Source organism: Nothobranchius furzeri, chromosome 7 (assembly GCF_043380555.1).
Source record: "Nothobranchius furzeri strain GRZ-AD chromosome 7, NfurGRZ-RIMD1, whole genome shotgun sequence".
Lineage (NCBI taxonomy): Eukaryota > Metazoa > Chordata > Actinopteri > Cyprinodontiformes > Nothobranchiidae > Nothobranchius > Nothobranchius furzeri.
Window position 1 is genome coordinate 47,763,440 of NC_091747.1, and position 24,100 is coordinate 47,787,539.

The following is a 24,100-nucleotide window of genomic DNA, read 5'->3' on the forward strand; positions in this document are numbered from 1 at the left end:
ATGGTTCCCGAGCGCGGCCGTGTCTGCAGCTCACCGCTCCCCCAGGGGATGGGTCAAATGCGGGGAACAAATTTCGCACACACATCAGTGTGTGTGACAACTAATGGAACTTTAACTTTAATTTTTTTTTTTTACAAACAGTACAAAATCCTTCTCCATCTTGACCATTAACGGGCTGCAGCCATACCTTGAATTTATCGTTTTCCAACCACTTTTGCTGGAATTTGCATTTACCCATTTTCCAAACGTTTACTCCTCACGATCCAGCTTCTTGTCGAACATCCGGTTTTACGACAATTCAACAAGAAACCGGTTGGAACAGAAGTAATAATCGAAATGGTTCTGCCAGCGTGTTGACTCAAACATACGTTTCATACAATTTCACAACAAATCACAATGAAGACAAAAAAATTAAAATTATTTAAGAATATTTCTTGAAAAAATTTAATGCCACTGACAATCTAATTTAATGCTTTTTAATGCCATTTAAGGCCTTAATTTTAGAAAATTTCATTTAATGACTTTTAATGCTTTTTAATGCCCTGCAGAAACCCTGGAGGAAGAGAGTCTGATCAGGAGGGGCAAGTGGTTCCAGAGCTTCGGTGCACAAACCGAAAAGGCGCGCTCCCCGCGGGATTTACAGCGGGAACTAGGGACATGTAGGAGGTGCTGGTCGGCTGATCGGAGGGATCTTGTAGGGACATCAGGGTGAATGAGCTCAGACAAGTAGCCAGGTGCTAAGTTATTGAGGGATTTAAATACAAAAACCAGGATCTTAAACTATATCCAGAGATGGATGGGGAGCCAATGGAGATTTGCTAAAACCAGGGTGATGTGTTCTCGCTGCCTGGTGCCAGTCAAGAAACGAGCTGATGCGTTCTGCACAAACTGAAGTTGAGCGAGAGCGGAGGAGGAGATACCAAAGAGCACTGAATTAGAATAGTCGAGATGGGAAGTAATAAATGCATGGACAACTGAATGGAGATGACGCCTTTTTAAAATGGGCTTAACTTTAGAGAGACGCCTCAGGTGGTAAAAACAGGTCTTAACTACCTGGTTGACATGAATGTCCATTTTTAGTTTAGCATCCATCACAACCCCTAAGTTTGTGACACGGGTTTTCAACCCACTTGTGATGAGGAAGGGTCAGTTGGGGACTTTGAGAAGTCTTAGGGCTGAAAATGATGGCCTCTGTCTTGGCGTTGTTCAGCAAAAGAAAGTTTTCTGACAGCCAGCTCTTCACATCATTCCAGCATTCAACAAGGGGCTATAAGGAGTCATTAGGCTTCACAGATGCATATAATTGGCAATCGTCTGCATATAAATGGTAGTCAATGTGGTGTTTTTTAAAAATGTCACCCAGGGGCAAAATATATAAATTAAATAAAAGGGGTCCAAGAATAGAACCCTGAGGAACACCTCAAGTCAAAGCTGCAAAGGGGGAGGCAGCACTACCCATCATAACATTAAAGCTGCAGTCACAGAAGTAGGACCTAAACCAATCTAAGGCAGTCCCCTGAATGCCGACCAGCTGGTTCAGCCGAGTCAGCAGAATAGCGTGATCAACCGTGTCGAAAGCAGCCGATAGATCCAACAAAACCAGCAATACATTAGAACCAGAGTCAAGGGTTAATAAAATGTCATTAAAAACACGAAGAAGAGCTGACTCAGTGCTATGGAGGAATCGGAAGCCTGACTGGAAGGGATCCATTAAACCATGATCATCAAGATAAGAAATAATTTGGTTAAAAACAGCACGCTCTAGTAGTTTTGATAGAAATGGAATCTTGGAGATCGGGCGAAAATTACTCATAACAGAGGTGTCAAGGCCAGGCTTCTTCAGAACGGGTTGAACTACTGCATGTTTAAAAGCACGGGGAACAACACCAGTGGATAAGCTGTTGTTAATAATGCTCAGCATAAGGGGGCCAGTGACAGAATATGGCTCTTTAAGGAGGTGTGGAGGGACAGGGTCAACAGGAGAACCTGAAGGCTTCAAGGCAGACAAGAGGTTCTCAAGAGAGGACAAAGAAAGTAAGTCAAAGTTATCAAGAGACCGTTGCAGAATGGGTTCCGGACAACTAGTGACATAGGGAGAACAAATCTGAGCCCGGATGCTAGCAATTTTTCCAAGAAAAAAATTTCATAAATTGAGTGCATTGAGCATCCGAGGTAGTAAGAGAGTGGTGGTCACTGGCTGAAAGAACAGCATTGAGGGTCTGATACAGGACACGCTGGTTGCCAAAGGATGCAGTAATGATATTTGAAAAGAATTTATTACGGGCATCTCTAACTACTTTCTGGTAACGAGCCCAGGTATGTATCATTATTTGGTAGGAAATCTGGAGCTTATCCTTTTTCCATCTACGCTCGGGTCTTCTGCACTCACGCCTGACAGATCTGGTAGTTGCATTGATCCAGGGATCCGACCGAACTTTAGAGTGTCTAGTTCTCATAGGGGCTACCTGATCTAGCACAGTAAGGCAGGAAGTTTGAAAAAAGTGCAACAAATCATCAGTGCTGGAAAACACCGGCAAAGTGGAAACAAGATCAGTGAATAAAGTACAGAATTCTGTTGCAGTAGATGGAGTAAAAGATCGGGCTCTGCGAGCAGGCATTAAATTAATTAAAGAGGCATTGGATCTATGAAGGCGAAACAAAACCGGGAAATGATCTGAAATATGGACAGCATCAACAAACAGGTCAGTGATCTTCAAGCCATGAGTGAGAACCAAGTCCAAAATATGAGAGCGTTCATGTGTTGGCATATTAACCAACTGGGCCAGGCCAAAAGAGTCAATAACATTTAAAAATTCTCCCACAAGAGGCTTCTCAGGGCAGCAAACATGAATATTAAAATCACCTAAAGAACACGGTCATAGTGTGAACAAATAAGATAAAATATCAGAAAACTGGGTTATAAAGTCTTTGCTGTATTTGGGAGGACGGTACAGCAAGGCACAGAGAACGGGAGGTGAAGAACACAGTTCAAAGGCAGTTAACTCAAAGCTGGTAAAACCAGGGAAGGAGTGAGCACCACCTCACCCCTGCCACGTGGACCTCAAGGGATAAACCATCAGTCCTGCTCAATCGTCAACTTTCCTCGTGGGGTCACCCATTAAGACAGTGGGAGGGTTGAATTAAACTGACAAACTTGTCTGAAGACATTTCTTGCCATTAAAGTTCTTTTGGTTTTTCGAGATTGTAACAGAATTTTTATGATGATGCATTTTTTGTTCTATGTTAAAAAAAACCTAATAGAGATTTTCCCCTGAAAACTTGATAAGCCTGGAGGGCCGCCCCATGCGAGGCGGGGGGTTGCATAGCGCACAGATCGCTCCGCTGTTGTTCTTCGTCTGGGAGAGCGGGGGTGGGGCATGGATCGCTCCGCTACCGTTTCTCGTCAGTATACATAATTTTTTTGGTAAGATTAACTCAAACGCACGCACACTCTGTGATTGACATCTGCATGTAGGCGGATCTCTAACACTATTGGCTAATGCCGAGCAGCACTCAATTCAAATTACATGGGGCTCTATGGGACAGGGGCAGGCTTTGCAAAGACAAAATTAAGGTTTTGACAAAATTATATTAAAGTATAGGGGAAGACTATCATTTTTGTGGATTTCTAACAAATCATACATAAATCCTGAGAGAGGGAAAACTCTGGATTGCTGCTTTGATGTCTAATTCTTGGGGCAAAGATGCAACACACATTGGTGTTTTTTGCAACTGCATCATAGTAAAATAAGTGTTATAGAATCAACATGTCATGTCCAAAGTGTATTTGTTTTGCTAAAAAAGCCAACCAGATATTAATCTAATCAGATGGAAGCCGAGGACACAGCTGGCTGTAAACCATCCATCTGAACAGTGATCCAAACGTGCGATTGTAGAGCACACTGAGGGAAAGTGGGTGTTGGTAAATTGCCGCTTTGTGAATCACAGCTTGTTCTTCCGTTGTGTGACCAGCTGCACTCTGCTGCATCTTTATTTAATTTCTCAGCTTCTCTTTTTTCTTAGGCTCATCTGCTGCACTGCTATGGATATAAACAAGCAATAAAAGCATGGAAACATCTTCTACTGACAGGTTTATTTTATATATTTAGAAGAGTTTTTAAGTCATTTTCTCTGTCACTTTAACAACCAGGGTGATGCCAGCATATCCTCACACTAATCGTGTGAGTGAGTGAGTTGTGACATCTCAAACTGCTGCCATCATTACTGACGTTACACAACAGGAATATATTAAAAGGGACATATTACATATTGATGTCATATTTAAGTCACTTGGAGAGAAGATTTGCACAAAAAAAGTCTACATGTTTTTTTTTACATGCTTCTATTCAAAGCCAGACTGTTAATATTCTCCTTAACTCACAATAACTTGACTCAGGAATGTAGTGCAGTTGAAACAAAAACAAAACTAGCACCCCCCAGTGGTTGGCTGCAGCATTAAGTGTGAAGTCCCACTTCCTCAATACAAACAAAGGTAAATTTTGGATGTAATGGGAAAGTCACTCTGTTTGACTGTTCAGCTGTAACAACAGAAGCACTGCCATCCTATATTTTTGTTCTATAGTTGAATCACCTCGATAAAATTAAATGACAAGCAGTTATTAAAATAAACAATAACTGATTTAAAGAAATAAAAAAAGCTTTCAACTAATAATTATCAGAAAACAGGGTAGAAGGGAGATTTGTTTTGCTTATTTGTTTCTGGCTTTAACTCAGGATGTCATGTTTCCTGTTTCAGTGAACTGGTCACTAGTGACGGGAAACCAAGATTACCAATCAGCAGGTCATCATGGGGTTAAATTAGATAATTTTTCAGGGATATTGGCATCAATATCGGCAGATGTTAGTCATTTTTTAACATATCTGTATCGGTCCAATAAGTAAAATTGGGCTGATATTAACAACTGATATTTTTTTGGGATGGACAATATATCGGCATCAATATAGGTATCAACCGATGTTAGTAATTTTTCAATATATCGATATCGGTTCGATAAATAAAACTGGGCCGATATTAACAAGCAATATTTTTTCCATCTCGTCTCCATTTGTTTACCTGTTTCAGAGGGCTAGAGGGGTGATGTGTAATAGTTTAGTCATGTGAACAGTGAATGAAATAATCTCAGAAGCGTAAATGTGTGTGGTGTGTGTACACAATAATGTCAATTCAGCTTCAATAATTTTCATCCTATAGAAAATCTGCTGATTTCAGAAGCGTTAATGTCAGTATATTGGTATCAGCAAACATCGGTTATCGGCCATAACAGTGATCTTTATATTGGAGAAAGAGTTTCTCAAGAGTTTCTCAAGAGACAGAAACTTCTTATATTTAGGGATGTGTATTGCCAAGAATCCGGCGATACAATATGCATTTCGTTACAAGAGAGAGGATGCGATATATTGCGATATTTGTGAGACAATTTTTGCAATTTATTAGACTGAGCTTCATTGGATAACTCTTGTAGAACACATCCAGTGTTATCACCAGATCTGGTCAGAATGAAGGAGGTAAAAACTGCTGCCATCTAGCAGTCAGATTTTGAACTGCTGAACACAAAAGAAATAAAGTAAATTTTCGCATGTAAATCCTCAATAAAAAATCTATACACAGTTTTTTTCCATCGATTCAATATCTGAACACAAAAATTGCGATATTTCAGTGTATTGTTATTTTCCTACTTAATGGAATATCGGTAAATGTCAGTTATCGGACAGAACATTGATTTAAATATCGGATATCGATATTGGCCTAACTTTTCACATCGGTGCATCCCTGCTTATTGCTATATTGTAGTAACTGATTTAAGCACTGCTGAGTAAACAAACGTTTTATAAAGAGGTTTTAGACAATATCCCTTAAAATCTAAAAAGATATGTGGTCAGTTTTTCTTGTTTTGTTGAGTGGATCAATTATTGTCATGAGATTGATTTGGAAACAGAACAACAAAAAGCACAAGCTGATATTTGTGTCTAAAAAAAGCCCATGTGAACAGAATAAATATTCTTAATAATGGCTTTAATTGGTGCTAAGATTAATATTTCAAAACCAGTCTCCACCAGTAAAGATTTAATGCAGCAATACTGGAGGCTATGACCCCCCATTAGCCAAGCCTTTAAACAATTAAATTTGATGGGATGATAATGTATGATAATCAGGAGTAATCAGGTGCCCACTGATAAATGGAAACTTGCTGGCTGGTATGTCACCTGCATTTCAAATCGTGTCCTTGGCAACAACGGTGTAAATGTGATTGACAGCTGGGGAATCCTACACTATGCTGGTGTCTGCGTACCATTCCCATTACGCGCTCCGCTATCCGATAAGAGCCCAAACAGTTTCTTGCTACTTCGCTGTCAATATCTAACACGACCGTGGACTTCAGGGAACAAGAAACGTGCAGCGTTGATGTTGAAGGCTGAAAAGGAGGTAAATATAAAATACAGGGTTTGATTAAGACCGTCACCCGAGAAACAGCCAGGCTCATTTGTGCATTCGCATGAATGCAATTGCACGGAGCTATTTTGTGATAGCCAATTTGCATAAATCCATATAAAATGCACTTTCCAGAAAGATGTCAGTCAGTCCCGGCCCCACCTGATGCCAGGGTGTGATTATGTAAAAAGACGGAGCTACTTAAGGCATAGAGAGCAAGTTTCCCCACATTTCTGTTATTCATTGGATTTATTTATTTGTTTTGTGAGTGTTTATTCACTGAAAACCTAAAAATATAGGCCGAAGAAAATAAGAAATAGGTTTGCTCCAGTCGCATCCTTCCACCACCACGTTTCGCTAATTCAGATACCAATCAGTAAACGTTTCTGTGCCTTCGGGACACAAAATTGGCAGTTTATCCTGTATTCACAATTCCATTACGCGCAAACCCGGATAGTCCAAGCTCCAGCCCATCCATGGAGAGCTGCTAAGTAAGTCCTGTAACTGCGGACGCAGCCTTCTGCCTAAAGCTCCTATCGTGCATTTCCAGACTCGTATCACTGTTTACGGATGTGCTTTAACAGTATTTAACTGGTGCAGACGGTCTAATTGGAGTAATGTTATTGCCCTCGCATAAAGGGACGCTGACCGGTGTGGCGAGTGAGAGAAAGTGAAGCGAAAGGATGGGAGAGGAGCAGCTGCTACTCACAGGAAACCTCTGAGGACCCACAGCAGGTCTGGACTGGCTCTGAGCAGGAGGCATCAAGGGCACTGCAATGAGAAAGAAGAGGGGCAAAAAGGATGAGGGGGAGGGGAGGAAAGGGAAAATGAGAGGCAGAAGGCAGAGAAAGGGTGTGATTGTGCAGAGGAGGAGATATCTCTATGCTGAAGGCTTTTAGCCAGACATAAATGTTACATTTCACCTCCTCATACTTTACACTGATACATACAGACCAAGGAGCTCAAGGCAATTAAAAACATGAGAATAATTCACCAAAAAGCAAAAAAGGCATTTGCTGTTTCACCACATTTGCGTGAAATAATTCAGTAAACTTAATTTTGATGTTTCTAGCATTCTGAAAAATAAAATAAAAGCAGGACTGTAAGGCAAATGGTCAATTTATTGAAATACACGTGTTGAAAAACCCTGTAGATACACATCTGCATGCATGGATGCACACAGACACTCCAATCAGGCAACGCCTGATCTTTCAGGACGTCTTTCTCTTGGGAGCCGAACACAAAATAGACAAGCCAAGACGTTTTGTTAAAAAAATTCAATCTTGGCCCGGACAGATAACCTATCAGAAGCAATGAGGTGGCGAAGGGAAAAAAGAAACCCAGAGCAGACCCCATTACAGGCGAGAACTGTCCGTCTGTCATTCACCCTAACAACAAAATGACATTTTAATCCTGATACTGTGGAAGAATAACTGCCAGTCTCTGTGATTTATTGGTTCTGCCCAATTTTGGCTGAATAAAAAATGAGGATTGTTGATTTTAGAAGGAAAATGAAAGTTTTAAATGTTTTTATTTGATCTCATACAACCAGAGCCACAGTCTTTAGTTTAACGTTTAGTAAATTAAATAAAATGTTTTACATTTGGGGGAATAATTGGAAAAGGCACAAACTCACCTTGCACAGAGGACTGCACAGACCCTCTGAAGTGGGGGTTAATGTGGATGTTTTTGGGCTGTGGGGGCGGCGGTTGTTGCTGCTGCTGGTGATGGGGAGGGAAGGCGGGTGGCGGGGAGCCCATCATTCGTGGTGGTTGTTCCATTTGGGGTCGCAGTGGTGGGGAGCGATGAGCCATGTGTGGGGGGAGGAGGGGCTGCAGGGGCTGCTGGGAAAGAGGGCGCCCATGCTCCTGGAAGGGAGGAAGTGGTCCTCTCGGATGTGAAGGGTGGTGCTGATGGGACTGCATTTGTTGCTGATGGGGATGAGGCATTCTGGAGGACTGCTAGATGGGGAGGGGGTTATTTAGTTAAGTGGTGCTTCAAACTCATCCTTGATAATTGGTCAAACAAACAAACACAAAAACAAACACGCCAGTGACCAAATTAGACAAAAGGTGACACCATGGTACGTTGCCAAAAGCACAACCCTCATTAGCTGCGGTCACCAGAACGTATGTGATGCTGCTGTGTCATCCACGTGTCGTTAATTTTTTCACTTCCAGCCTTGCTGTGTTTTGAATTTTACCGTCTGTTATCATTAATTAATAAAGCCTAAAATAATACAGTAGTGGAGTTAAACATCACACAGCCTTGAGAACTCCTACAACACAGGGGGAGGGGGGGTACTCTCCAGCTCAGAGCGCCAAATAAACACACAGCTGATACTTTGTTTTGGTACCTGCAGCCTTGGGCTAAAAACACTGCAGATCCATATGGGTTTGGCAGCAAAAGGAACAATATTTTAGGAATTTAAAGGTTTATGTTCTTGATGTTTATCAGTGGAATCGCAGCAGCATGTTCCATCATTAGTCGACTACGTAAATGTCAGCAAACAGCTCACCTGCATGATCATGTTTCCCATCAGTGGGGGCATTTGGTCATGCATTTTTCTTCTTTGTCCTCTAAAGTTCGGCATTCCAAACCCCGGAAAACCACCTCTCCCTCGGCCCCCTCGTCCCCCTCCTCTACCTCGACCTCCGTAACGGGTTTGCCTCCTCTGCCGTTCCTGTTCCTCAAACTCCATCAAGTCCCGTTTGGCTTTCTCGGACAGCTCTGACCAAAGGAGGAATCAGGAAGTGCATCCATCACAGTTCAGTTCGGATAAATTACAACTAATTCACACCTGATAATTAAAGTAAAAAAAAAACAGAAGGGACTTGTACCGAGGGTTTCGGGAATGTTCCTCCTTTGACCTGCGTCTGCCAGTCGCACGACAACGCCTTCTTTCCTCTCGGACTTGAACCGTATTCGGCCAGAATCTTCGCCGTCATCTTCTTCTTCATCCGACTCTTCCTTTGTCTTGTCCTCAAGCAAAGTGTCGTTTTCACCCTGAAGATGTTATCCAATAAGAAAAAACTAACCAAATATGATTTTTCTGTATTTTGTTCCACTTTCATCCAGTTTTTTGCACTTTCTAAAATATAAATAAAGACATAAACCGTTAGTTTACCTCCTCTGTGTCATAGACATGAGATTCCTCATTGGTGTCTTCTTCACCTAGCTGCTTTTCTCCTCCCACCTCCTCTGTGTCCTCCTCCAGTGGAGCTTCACCTCCACCACCAGCTTCATCACCATAGCTTTGATAGTCTTCATCCTTTCAGGAAGAAACAAATAAATCAATTTAAAAACAACTTCGCATTTCCATCATTCCTAGAAAACAGTCAGCGGCTACAATCTGTTCAAACACCCTCATTTGATGAGCAAACCAAAGATGCGAATGGGCAAAAGTGCTATTTTTCTAATTTGCATTTTATAAATAGAAATTTAAACATCAAGATGCAAATAAAAAAAAAACATAAAAAAAACACGGACCAAAATGTTTTGGTGAGGATTTGGGGGGGCACCAGGGAGCCCCACCCCTTCCAAAAGCACATTACCATAACAGTGGGAGCAAGGCTTCATTACTATTCCTGACAGCATTTGAAATTCAATGAGATGTAAATGTTTGACATGATATACAGAAATGCAGGCGCAGATAAAAACACTCCTCCCTGCTTCAGTGATGGTGAAAATATCATTGACTGACTCCTCACAAATCACGCCGTTATTGGCTGCACTGTAAGCTCATGACTCCATGGCGAGAATGTGGCATCGAAGCCGACGCTCTGGGATGACAAATCAGGTTTTCTTACCTCAATAACAAGACTTTAGCGTAGTCAGCTGGTATACCATTAAATAAAGCCTCTGCTATTACAGTGAAGGAGCAGCTTCTGAATTCTTATTTAAACCGAGGTCAGAGCAGAGGTCACACTTTAGCATTTTTCTGTTGTACTGCATTAACCTGCAACCCGAAGCACAAATAAATGCAGAAAATAATACACTCTTAGTGAGTCAGGCAAATGGACGGAGTACCCCAAGGGAAGGGAACAGCTTAATCATTGAAACAGTTTCAGATAATCCTCCATGAATGCCACGGTGAGCCAAATGTCAAGGTCAAGCAGTTTAGTGACCTTGTAAACAGCCAGAATACACAACCGTATCCCAAAATTCAAAACAGGCAGCGACTTTGGCTAAAGAAGGTCAATACCGTATCTTTGTTTTGAGGAGGGAGGATAATATATCTCTGTCAGGTGCCAAACACAATCACACTAAGGTAAATGGACCATAACAGACATTTGCACAACGATCCGGCCTTATCTGTGATCCTCTTAGGCCAGGCTAAGAGGAAAGGGAAACCAATGAAAGAGAAACTCACATCAATCATTAGAAAACTGTATGGAGTGTCCTCGGGAAGGTCAATAATCTTTTCACCTGCGTGAGACTTTATCAGATCCAGTCGAGAGCCGGAGAAAAAAGCCCCCCACATTAACCTCCGCCGATTGGCAGCACATCTCCCAAACACAAAAGCAGCTTCTTACTCCTCCAAAGATACAGAGCCCAAGGTCACAATGGCAGCGGGATTCGGAGAGACAGCAGCGCATTGCCTCATGCCAAACAAGCTCTCAACTAAACTTTGTCAGCAAGATGGAGAAATTTGCTGGCAGGAGGTGATAATGATTCTAATCATCCTCTGCCCAAAAACGACGGCCAACATCTCCTTCACCCCAATGGATTTTTAATCCTGACTTCTTCCCAGCGAGACAAGAAAACTGACATTATCTCTGGGACACAATAGAGACGGAGAGAAAGGCTGGATTGGAGAATGTGTGTGTGTGTGTGTGTGTGTGTGTGTGTGTGTGTGTGTGTGTGTGTGTGTGTGTGTGTGTGTGTGTGTGTGTGTGTGTGTGTGTGCTTCTTTTACGTTAAAGGAAAAAAAAATTGTGAGAACTCACTTGAAATTCACCATCTAGGGGCTCTGTGATTTGGATGTCTAGCACTTCATCCTGGTAACCATCATCATCCTCAGCTAGGTCTCCAGCGTAATCTTCAGGCATCTCTGTGTTGTCTTCCTGTCTGAACCCCTCTGTGTACACCACTTCCCCCTCTTGATGGTGCCCGCCCCCCTCCTCCTCCTCATCGCAGCCCTCTGCACCCAGGTTCACGACGTCATCTGGGTAGTCCGCTTCCTGCGAGCTGCCCTGCTGGTCATATGATGCGTCCATGCCGAGGCTCGCATCCTGGCCACTGAAAAACAAACCCAGTAAACAAGAAAAAAAAACATTTAAATAGAGGAAACGAAACAGAAAATCCATTTTAAATGAGGTAGAACCCTTACGTCATGTTTAGGTCTTCATCGTCACTTTGAAGGAGGTCATCGTTTAGTTCCTCATCTGATACCTCTGAAGTGTTCTGAAACATAAATAATATTTGAAAGCTGAGCATTATTTCTCCTGCTGGATTTCTTTTGAGCATGTTAAAACTGTGGGGGCAGGGGGCTGCCTCCAACCCTTAAGGATGCTTTATTCCCATGTGGCGAAGGCAATCTGGGCAGGTCAATACAGAGCATTTTTGTCCACTGTACTTCCTCCTGGTTCACATCAACAACTCCCCCTGTGGAGGAGCCACCTGCTACAAGTCCACTCCTCATGACTATTCTCTAAAATGTTCCAATAACACAGACGCCTAGTGTTTTGGATGTTATTTTCTGCATGTAAGCAGAAAACACACACACACACACACACACGCACGCACGCACGCACACGCGCACGCACACGCACACACACACACACACACACACACACACACACACACACACACACACCTCTGCCGAGCATCAAGGCAGGGAAAACAAACGTGCAATCCAAAAGAGGTTTTGTCTTTCTTACCTTTTTACCAGACAGCCAATCCTCCTCCAACAAATCCTCTTCCAGATCGCTTAAAAATAAACAAGAATGGGGAAGCAGTGTTACATTTTAACACAGAGCTGTTTGTGTTAGAACACACTCTTCTAATTCTGTCTTGCAAAAATAGTTTTGTTTCTTTCCAAATATTTAACCCCATCTTGTAAAGATATTGAGTCCAACATCAGAAGAGTGAAACTAAGCTTAAGTTGGCTAATGGTAGGAAGTTGTTAACCACACTGAAAAGTATAGTTATGTAAATCCAGTTTATCTTACAGCAAATCCAAGCCATGTATGATGGCGTTTCTTTAAACAAGAAATTAACAGATTACCACGAAATAACTATACCTTGGATCTGCTATATTTTGACATTTTGAGTGAGAGAAAAGTAGCGGAAGAGTTTGATGTATGTGTACGGCAGGGTTTCCCTTACATAGGCGTAGCCGTGGCGGCCCGCCACGGCTGAAATCCCACGGCCACGCCTACAAGATCCCAAGTTTTTTTATTTATTTGTTTTTTTTTTTTGCGCTGTTTCCCGAAGAAGCAGCGAGAACTACTATGTTGTCGCTTGTGATCACAGCCGGCGGGCAGCAAGGAGGAGCAGGCAGGGCAAGGTGAAGTTACAGCATAAGTTACTGACTTTAAAATGAGAAAGGTAGCAGTGGATATAATGCTTTTTGGTTTACATGTTTCAATAGCATTAAGATAAACGAGTGTTGACGATCTTGACAGGGTTTTCTCCAGTGCTTATTAGGCCAGGTTCTCCTCCCCCCACCAGGCTAATCATCACTTATTCATGTAAAATTTATTTATTTTTTCATGTCTGACTTTAACCACATCTAATACTGTATTACGGCATGAGCGCAACAGCGACAACTTAAGATCCATGTGTGAGCAGCGTGAGAGGTCGGGTGTTTTCATCTGAACCCTTAAAACCTCCAGCAGGCTACGCTGCACTGTTGACACGTTAGCGCGCGGCGCTAACAACTTAGCGACGTGACGTCTCGGAGAAAGCGTAAAAACACGGATGCTTCTTCTGAAGCGGGAAAATAACACTTCTTCTTAAGCAGAGCACGACGTCGCCTCGGCTCGTTCACGGCCAAGCCGGACTGAGCTCGATAACATTGACCCAGCACAGCCACTGGGTCGTTGGAGCTGCCCCGTGACTGCCTGATGGAAAACCAGAGGGTTTCATCAGACTCGTAAAGTTTCTTGTTTTTGGTGGGGACCCCCTGTATTTTACCGCTCCCTCCTGCAGTCTTCCCCTATTAAAATGTTAAATGATTCTGTAAATTCCGTGTATCAATAGAAAAAATCTCTGCCTCTGCCAGCTGCAGTAAATGTAGTTTCCAAATAATAAATAAGAGGTGCATTCATCTGTGTATCTTCTTTGATCCGCATTAGTGATATTCTCAGCACCAGAACAGTGAAGCAAAGAAAGATTCCTGAGTTTGTTAGTAATTTTATTTATTAGGTGCATCTAACCTGTTCGCCACAGCTGGAAAAATTCCTAAGGGAAACACTGTACGGTACGTAAAAGTTGTGTCAATAAAGGAGTAAAAGAGTTTTATCAAACTCTTTAAGTGGTTTGGATTCAACACATCATAGTGTTTGATTGCTTCACTTATCAAGAACATTTTACTAATCACAGTGTTAACAAATGTTCAAGCTGGTGATCACAGCTGCTTGTTGTCTTGGAAACTAATTTAAGAAGGAAGTGAATTTCAAAATGTCTTTTCTTAATCAATCCATTCATTCATTTTCTTCTGCTTATCTGAGGTCAGGTTGAAGGGGCAGCAACCTAAGTAAAGAGGCCCAGACATCCCTCTCCTCAGCCACTTGGGCCAGCTATTCTGGGAGAATCCCAAGTTGTTCCCTGGCCAGCCGAGCAACCTCCAGCATGTCCGGGGTCTTCACTTGAAAAATCTCCCAGTTGGAAGTGCCCAGAAAACCAAACCCGAGCCACCTCAACTGGCTCTTCTCGATTTGGAGAAGTGGATCTACTCCGTGCCCCTCCTGGTTGACTGAGCTACTCACCCTATCACTTAAGCTGGGTGGACACTGTGCGACTTTTTCACTCGTAGCACTCAGCTTCAGCTCAAACCCTACGACTTCCTCGCAGGGCAGATCTCACGAGTCATGTGCTCACACTGCACGACCCAGTTCTCGGATGCGACCCGACAGCTCACACTGTACGTCTGGTAGCAACACGTCGGACCTAAAAGTATGCTAAAAATAGCAGTTTTTACTCAACACGTCAGACTTTTTTGTCTTGTTTTGCCTGTTGTCCTTCGGGAGTGCTGCAGGAGGACACACAGGGATTTATGGGGGTTGGATGAGGAAAACGAAATAAAGAAAGTAAATCTGTGTTTTGTGATCAGTTTAATTTGACATGAACACGACAAACACACTTTCTTGACAAACTTTGTGAGTAAAAAAAACATGTAGAAATAAAAATGAACAACGTGTGTTATTAGGGAAATAGCAGGCGAGCGGTGTTGATGCATGATTGTGCATGCGCCGTGAGCGGTTCTGGTACTTTTTGGGTCGCAGCTGCTCGCAGCGCCGCTTCAATCCTCACGAGGGACGATCAAAATTTGAAACACGCCAGAAGTTTGTGCGAGCTCACGATTGCTGATCGGTAGCTGGTCACGTGATGTTAATCGCCTCTCGTAACCCCCTGTACACTACAAGACGCTCAGCGCAAAACTCGCCCCGATCTTGTGGATTCTCGCACGAGTGGAAAATCGGCTCAAAAAAGTGAAAAAGTTGCACAGTGTACGCCCGGCTTAAGGGAGAGCCCAAACACCCTGCAGAGAAAACTAATTTAGGCCACTTGCATCTGCGATCTCATTCTTTTGGTCACTACACAAAGCTCGTGACCATAGGTGAGGGTAGGAACTAGGGATGTCCTGATCCGATCACATGATCGGAAATCGGCCCTGATCGTTTCAGACTCGATCGGGACTCGGGCTTTACTTCCCGATCCAAGCCCCGATCCGGACTCGGATACTGGGTTCAAATTACAGGAGAGCAACTTGGTTCTCCTTAAAGGTTGTCAGGCTCCCCTGATGCCCTTAACTTACACACCCAGAAGGAGCACACTTTTGAACAGAGATGCAGAGCGGCAGGCAGACGGTAGATTATTCTTGAACTCCAGCTGCATTCTGCACACGGCCACAGTAACATTTTCTAAGTTTCTAAGTGGCGTCACCAAAAAATATATAATTAACACACAGTCATTCGTGTCCGTTCATTTTCTCTCTGGTAGGTTCTGTCTGTATTTGAGCATGACGTGTGGATGCGCTCGAGCTGCAGCGCTCGTCACTGGCGTAGCCGAGCAGCGCAGCGCACACTCCGCTTTTTTTGCGGTCAATAGATCAGTTTGATCTGCTAGTTAAAGTTACTTGTGAGGTGAAAAAGAAGGAAGCAGGCAGTTTTTCTGGAGGACTGGGAGATGCAGGAAGATCAGAGACAGACAGGACAGGAAGATGGGAAAATAAAAACCAAGAAAACAAAACAAAGTTCTTAAAAAAATAAAATGTAGGTGGATTGATCCCACTACACGTTTGTACCTGTATAAAGCAATAATTTATCAGCATGTAGTATTTATATAGTCGATACAATTCAGACCATCTTCAAAACTCCGTCCCATGCCCAGGGACGTATCTAAGCATTTTGGGGGCCGAGGCAAAATAGCCCCCTGCCAGCTATTTTAAGTTGAAGTTCAATCTGTTTTTATATTAGACTTTTCATGTTTGCAATAAAGTCCAAAAGTGCAGAATTTATGTTATTTATTACTTGATTGTTCAAGCTACCTCGCAGAAGTGATCTGTTGTTAAACATTAAAATAAAAAGGTAATTAAATAAAAAATAAGGAACATTCTGGAACTGTTTCTTGCTTTTCTTTCTTTTTTTTAATGTATCAAAAGTATCGGATCAGGACTCGGTATCGGCAGATTCTCAAATCAAATGACTCGGACTCGAGGGCAAAAAACCCTGATCGGGACATTTTTTGTAGGAACGTAGATCAACCAGTAAATCAAGAGCTTTGCCTTCTGGCTACGCTCTCTCTACACCACAACTGACCGGTGGCATCATTGCAGACTAGGCACCAATTCGTCTAATGATCTCGTACTCCACCTTTCCCTCACTTGTGAACAAGACCTCGAGATACTTAAACCCCCTCCACTTGAGGTAGGACCTCATGCCTGACACCCTCCAGGAACCCCCCAAGGGTTTAGAGCAGATCCTGTGTTCCAAGGCCAGGCGAAAAACCACATTGTTCCTCCTGGATCCGAGGTTCAACTATCCAATGTATCCTGCTGTCAGAAACCCCTGAATAGACTTTACCAGGAAGACTCAGGAGTGTGATCCCTCTGTAAACATACTTTTAATCTTTTTTTTAATCTTTTTTATACTTTTTATTTTATTTTATTTTTTTGTTAAGCTCCTCGTGACTTATCTTGAGAGGTGCTATATAAAAGATCACTTTATTTCTTTATTTTCTTTCTGTAGTCGGAACACACCATGCAGTCCCTCTTTTAAAAACAGGGGGACCACCACCCTGGTCTGCCAATTCAGTGGAACTGCACTCGATATCCACGTCATATTGCAGAGTCACGTCAGCCAACAGCCCCACAACAACCAGAGCCTTGAGGAACTCTCAGCGGATCTCACCTACCCCTGGGGTCTTGTCCACCAAGGAGCATTTTGACCACCTCAGTGACTTCATGACTTCAGCACCAGAAATTGGAGAGCCAACCCAAAGTCCCCAGACTCTTTCTCACTGGAAGATGTGCCAGTGGGATTGTGGAGGTCTTCAAAGTACTCCGCCCACTCGATCCTGAGGCGAGGTCAGGAGCACACAATCTCCACTATGAACAGTGTTGGTAGAGCACTGCTTTCCCCTCCTGAGGTGCCAGATGGTGGACCAGAATCTACTTGAAGCCGTACAGCAGTCTTACTCCATGGTCTCACCAAACTTTTACCTCCGTGACCACTCGAGCCGCATTCCGCTTGGACTGCCGTACCTAAAAGCTGCCTCTGGAATCCCACAGGCCAAAAAGAACCAATAGAACCAATAGAACTTTTCTTCAGCAATGAACCTGCAACCACAGCTTTGATAAGCCGCTTTAACAATGGAAGCATGGAACAAGGCCCATTCGGAATCAATGTCCCCTACCTCCCCTGCGACAAGTTGGAAGTTCTGTCGGAGGTGGGAATTGAAGCTCCTTCTGACCCTCGCAATATGTTTAGGCCTGCCAGGTCTGACCAGCATCCTCTCACAACTAGATAATAGTCAGTTGTAGGGCTGCTATCGAATATTTTTGTAATCGAGTACTCTATCGAATCTTTTATTGATTAATCGAGTACTCTAATAAATTACTCTTTTGCGTTTTTAAACCATTATATCAAATAGCATGTTATAAAATATGAAAGACCTCTTGAAATGAGAAAGCAATTGCCAGTTATTCTTCAAGTTTTATTCAAAATTAGTTTTCAAAACTTCAGCACTTCAACTTTACTTCACAGTAAAAAAAAATGCGAGCGGCTGTGGCCCAAACAGCACCAGAACCGCTCACGACGCATGCGCAAACATGGCTCACCAGCTGTTTCCCTATTAACACACGTTCGTTTTAATTTCTACACTTTTGTCTCACACTAACAAGGATTGTCGAAAGCATGTTTGCCGTGTCAAATTATACAGATCACAAATCATTTATTTACTTTCTTTCACTTTCCTCCGCCACTCTCATAAATGCCTGTGTCCTCCTGCAGCAATGCCGAGGGACAACGGACATAAATAACAACACAGTAAAAAGTTCGACGTGTTGTAAAAACTGCTATTTTTTGCACATTTTAAGTCTGACGTGTTGCTACCAGATGTACGGTGTGAGCTGAAACTAAGTGCTACAAATGAAAAAGTCGCACAGTGTCCGCAGAATATATAGAAATACAGGCTAAAATGCATTATCTTGTAGAGGCTCCGAGTCCGCTTGCAGAAGTGACATTTACAGGTGGATGTTTCCTGGTCAGGTCGCAGCATCGAGGAATGTGGTGTTGTGGTAGGCTAAATCCATTTTACAGTATTTACACTGGAGTACGTTTTCCGCCTTACGACGTGAAAATGGTCCCACACCTTTGACATTTTGTGTCTTTTTCGCACTCCACCGGGGTCCACGTTGTCCGCCACGGCTTAAAAGAAAGTTAAGTTGTGTTCGCTACTCGCGTGTGCGTTCAATGCAGTGTGTATGTGCGTCACTTATTTCGGTCCGGGTGAAACATGACCACGGGCGATTGCAAAGCCATGAATTAATTTAATTAAACATGAATTAAACGAAGCTTCGAGGCAGAGAATTTGACTCGAGGATTTTTTGTACTCGAATTATTCGAGGTAGTCGAGGAATCGTTTCAGCCCTAGTCCGTTGTAGGGTTGTCACGGTGTGAAAATTTAACCTCACGGTTATTGTGACCAAAATTATCACAGTTTTCGGTATTATCGCGGTATTTTTTTAAACATGTTAAATTTTCACACAACTAAAACCCTGTATATCAGGAAAATATTGTCCTCAGTTTGTGTCTAAATTTTGCCTACAATTTGTTATTTTGTTATTATGTTGTTTATTTGTTTACATATTTCCCCTTTAGTCTTTAAAATACCAATATTTGCCCATAACTTCTTTTTTCTTTGTTTGATGTCATCATATAAAAATATTAGATCAGATGATACTCAGTACTCAAGTAGCCTTCTAATTAGATACTTTTTTACCCTTACTTGAGTAATAAACCCTATATCAGGAAAATATTGTCCTCGGTTTGTCTCCTTCCAGTGAGCTTTGCAGATTTGGGAAAATGTCATCAGGCAGTAATCATTGTTAAATTCATAATCAGACCAACTCTTATCTGCCCCTGGGAGCCCCGTAATGCATAGAGTCATTTCAACATGGGGGTGTTCGCGACACGGTTTATATGCAGGTAGCGGGCGCTGCGGCCATTTTATATAGCGACTCGTTGCATTCTCCCTCAACCCAAATCCTCGGATCACGCATTTTAGCTAAAACGCTAACGTTAGCTTGCCTTGCGTTGACTGGAGAGTTGTGGGTGATGGTCACGTAGATGTGTCATGAGATTTGAAGCGTTGCTGCCTTTCACAGACACTTTCTGCACGTGCTGCAAACAGGATAGCCGTCTTCTATCAACTGTTCCTCGGCATTCTTTAAATATCCAAAAAAAATGCCCGTACTTCCCACTTTGTCTTCTTTGAGGGATAATAAATGTCCTCCTGAGCGCTGCCGTCTCCTCCTTTGGCCATTATTTCAGCTTTAGCTTCAAGAAAGTTTTGGTTGTAAACAACAAAGTGCATATGTGCCACCGGCAACTTCAGCAGATGATACGGTGGCTGGTAAGGGCCACCGCGCCTACACCGTAGCCACGGTAATCCACCGAGATAATATAGTTTTTTTTTAAAAACAAGACGGTTATTATTATTGTCAACTTTTTTACCGGGGTTTACCGCTACACCAGTTACTGTAACAACCCTAGTCAGTTGACAGATCTGCACCTCACTCCACTTGAGTGTCCGAGAAATGCTACAGCAGATCAGATGATTGTAGCTTGTTTTGTCAATTATACATTTTGTGCAGCTAATTGTGTATAAATGCAAAATCCTTTTAGTCTACTGGTTGATATGAAATTAAATATTCTGACAAACTAGGGTAAAATACCAGTATATAGCATATATCCCAAGCTTAGGAGACATGTTATTTTTGCTTATCGTTTGCTTGCTACCTTCATAGTCTGGTTTGAACGTAGCATTACTATGATGCATTTATGGTTACCACTTAAAATTATTCTATTTATAAATGTAACCTTGTTGATTAAAATTTATTTTTGTTAACTTTGTTCAAAATAACATTTATCACTTCACTTATCACTGCTGCTTCGCTGTGTATCTGTGTATCTAGCTAAAAACAGCATGAAAAGTTGAGGCTCTGCTCTTTGTGCACATACACAGTATTTTGATTGTAAAAACTTCATGAATTCAGCTCAAAGAATTGGTCTATCATTTTCCCGATTTTCCAGGACGTGTGGAAACCTAACTGAATTAAGTCAATTTATTTTTCTGTAAAGAAAAGAAAGCACAATCCAACATTTTACCTCTCCAGAGCGTCATCCTCCCCTCTCCTCCTGCGGGAACGTTCGATACCGGGTTTGTCATATTCACCAAAGTCAAAATCTGCAACAGAGAAAAAGGTTTTCCTTAAAAGATAAATTCTAGGGATGGACAATGTTTTTAACATATCAGTATCGGTTCGATAAATAAAACCGGGCCGATATTACCAACCGATATTTTTTCCATCTCGTCTCCATTTGTTTGCCTGTTTCAAAGGGTGAGGGAGTAATGTGTAATTGTTTAGTCATGTGAACAGTGGATGAAATCACCTCAGAACCATAAATGTGTGTGTTGTGTGTAGGGCTGCAACAAACGATTATTTGGATAATCGATGAATCGGATGGGGTCTCGACACGATTAATCGGATTACATAGGGACATTTTTAAAAACTGCTAGGGAAACGTTATTTTTCTCCTTCCTTCACTTTATTAAACACAACATTATTAGAAAACAGTTCAATAGCAGAAAAACAACATGCCATCACCTAAATTGTCTGATAAGGTGTATAGACAGAGACCCTAAGCTACACTTATCTGTGACCTAAAATGCTTGGTCCAAGTTAAACAGCTTAAAGAGCAAGTCAAACCCTACCAGAGTCTAACTCCACTCTAGGGTTGTCACGATACTAAAATTTCAAACTCGATTCGATACTTGAATAAAAACTCGGTACTCGATTTCGATACTATTTAAAAACACCAATTTATTGAACAAGTTTATTCAAAAAATAACATTCCTCAATTTATATTGCAAAAATTAAATGTTAAGAATTAAGTGTATAAAGTGCTTAAACCTTTCAAGTATTAGCATTTTTTTAAACGTGCATACAAAAACTGGCAAAAGTTAACACTTTAAATCATGAATTGTCTCACTATATATACATTATTTGCAGAGTGATGTTTTGCTGCTTAAATTCTGTTTAAGTAGCATTTTTGTCATAAGATGTAATGCAATGTTTTGTTCTGTACTTTTGAACAACTCTGTTGGTCAATAAAGGGAGAAAACGAATTTCTCCACAGTAGGACAAAGGTACATCTACCGGTAATCTTAATAAAAACAGATTGGCGCACGGCAGTGACGTCATTAAAAGCGCCGGTTAGTTAGCCGCAGCTAGTCTGTTTACGCCTAGAAATACTGCGGTCAAGTGAATCCCAGACCCGCTCCAAACGAACAGGAGAATCACGTTAATGATTCCTAACAAAACCTTTCGACATGAAGATGTTTTGGTGCAGATAATGTCTTATTTCGAGGCTGCACCATGGGTGCCCGTCCGCACCCGTTATATGGATATACACTGATGGCGATTCGCCGATGGATCTAAATACCCCGGGGAATCCAAGTAGCACCAAAGTTGTCAGCGTGAGTAAACAAACGTACTGCATGCTAGAAATTAAGTCCGGGTTGCAATAAACGGGAGTTTCCTTTAAGCACATAAGCGTGAATATACAACTACGTGTCGGACTTGGTATGCTAATTAAGTTGGGCTGTGAAGCGCCTCCCAAATTCGCAGTTTATGTTTTTGTTTATTTATTTGGCAGACAAAACTTGGATCAGAGACAACTCGCGTGGGAAATTGCAATGTAGCCATGCGGCGTCTTCTTCTTCTGTTTGTCTGGGAGGCGGAGGCTGCTTTACGGCATCTGGCTGTTGTGCGTGTCGGTGTACTTGAAGAAGGCTGTGTATAATAGTCCATAATATCGATACCACAGGGATGGAATATCTTATTTAGATACCACTTTTAGTATCGATTTATATCTAGGTATCGATTTTTTGACAACACTACTCCACTCCCACTTCATGTTTGAAAAATGCAACACATGCTGTTGCCTGGCAGACCGAGAGGGCGGAGCCACTAACAAATACACACACACTCAGGCTCACAACAGCATTGTGACATCATAATGTACCAGTTTACATCATAGCATACTTCTTAGCCAATAGCGGTGGCAGATTTAAATTAAAATACAGTGCAGAGTTTTTACCTGACAACGGCACAACACTGCCAGTTTTAGGAAGAATATTTAAATTTTAACTAAGATGCACTGAAGTGCCAAATTATTGACGACACGTGTCTGCAGCACGATTAGACACTCGTTTATTTAGTTTATCAGCAAAAAAAAGTTTATTTGGGGGTGACTTGCTCTTTAAGGGCAATTCTCATCTGTTTTGTTTGATCTCATCTGTAGACATTTATTATAATTGGGGATGCCAAACAACTAATTTTTAAATGTAATTAAACATAGGCTGTGAATTAATCAAAATTAATCACCATTTCCAAAAATGACTGAAAAAATACCAAATAAAACAAAAGTAAATGAATGCCATCCTCCTTGTGATGATGCCCTGGGCAACTGTCATAAAGTCACATCAAGAAATGCTGCTGATCATTCCAATGATCCCAAATAGACTCACATTAGGCCACATGAAAGCAACTGAACCCAAAAATATATTAACCAGTATATAACTGCACTCACACACAACACGCCTGCAGCAACAGTTAGGACTCCTCCCTCCCTTTTAAAAACGTTTTCGCTTCTGAGGGCATTGTAGTTGTAAAGCCACATGTTAGTAGTCAGACCCCGGTGTGATCAACCAGTTTCTGCGAGAATGTGACGGCGGAACCGGTTCGTAGCCCCCCCCCCCCCCCCCCGTCTATCTAATAGCGTCGCGCTTACAATTTTATAGACTTTTTAAACGAGCTTAGGGCATGTCTAGCCTGTGTAATAATCCGGGGCTTGGGTGAATCACTTTTGAAAAGTTTTTAACTTACCCGGACACAGGGCTCTCTCCTTCCTCGCTGATGATTCTGACATGCTTGCGCTGCATCATCAATGCAGTACTCCCGTGCCATGCTAAGTCTGACCTACAAACGTTGCAGGTAATGAATGTCTTCGCCTGATTTAACTGAAAATGCTCCCAAACTTTAGAAGTTTTTACTTATTTGGGGTCTCGCTGCTTCTGCCATGTTCCTCTTTCCAAACACTTGCCAGCTCTCCGGTCTGCGCGCAACGGCGGGCGGGAGGGGAGGGGGCTTTTGAAAGAGTTGCGCAACACAACGAATCGATGACGCAATTCGTTGCCAACGCTTTTAGTAATCGATTTTCATCGAATTTATCGATTCGTTGTTGCAGCCCTAGTTGTGTGTACATAATAATGTAAACTCTGCTTTAATAGTTTTCATACTATACAAAATCTTCAGATTTTAGAAGCAATAACATAAGTATATTGGTATCGGCAAATATCGGTTATCGGCCATAACAGTGATTTCGATATTGGATATCTGTACCTGCCCAAAAATGTCATATCGGTGCATCACTAATAAATTCTTTATTTGACTAACTATAATAGTACATTAGACCCATTTCTGGTGACTTTTAATCTATGTAGACACCAGAACACCACACATCTCTGTAAGTACTAGTTGTACCCCCAGCTGACGGACTCTATTCAAGCCTGTTTAGGTCATTTAAGAACATAGCAGTAAAACGGCAAACACTGACCTAAACACTCATACGTACCATAGCACTAGATCAAGTTTCAATGTTCAAATTAGTCACGGCACATGGAAACAAGCCTTTA

General features: G+C 42.1%; 1 protein-coding gene across 3 annotated transcripts in view; it reads right to left on the reverse strand.

The window, feature by feature from the left end:
- Positions 1-24,100, reverse strand: part of rbm33a (RNA binding motif protein 33a) — a 49,318-nt gene that overhangs the window by 17,144 nt on the left and 8,074 nt on the right. For 2 of the 3 annotated variants that reach the window (XM_015954625.3, XM_015954622.3), the window contains exons 2-10: positions 20,509-20,587; positions 12,334-12,382; positions 11,784-11,857; positions 11,401-11,692; positions 9,579-9,722; positions 9,292-9,457; positions 8,970-9,181; positions 8,088-8,412; positions 7,161-7,222 (exon numbers count right to left, since the gene is read on the reverse strand). In XM_015954625.3, the coding sequence (XP_015810111.3) occupies positions 7,161-7,222; positions 8,088-8,412; positions 8,970-9,181; positions 9,292-9,457; positions 9,579-9,722; positions 11,401-11,692; positions 11,784-11,857; positions 12,334-12,382; positions 20,509-20,587 (1,403 nt within the window). The remainder of the gene's footprint in view (positions 1-7,160; positions 7,223-8,087; positions 8,413-8,969; positions 9,182-9,291; positions 9,458-9,578; positions 9,723-11,400; positions 11,693-11,783; positions 11,858-12,333; positions 12,383-20,508; positions 20,588-24,100) is intronic. The other variant, XM_015954623.3, reaches the window with a different exon arrangement.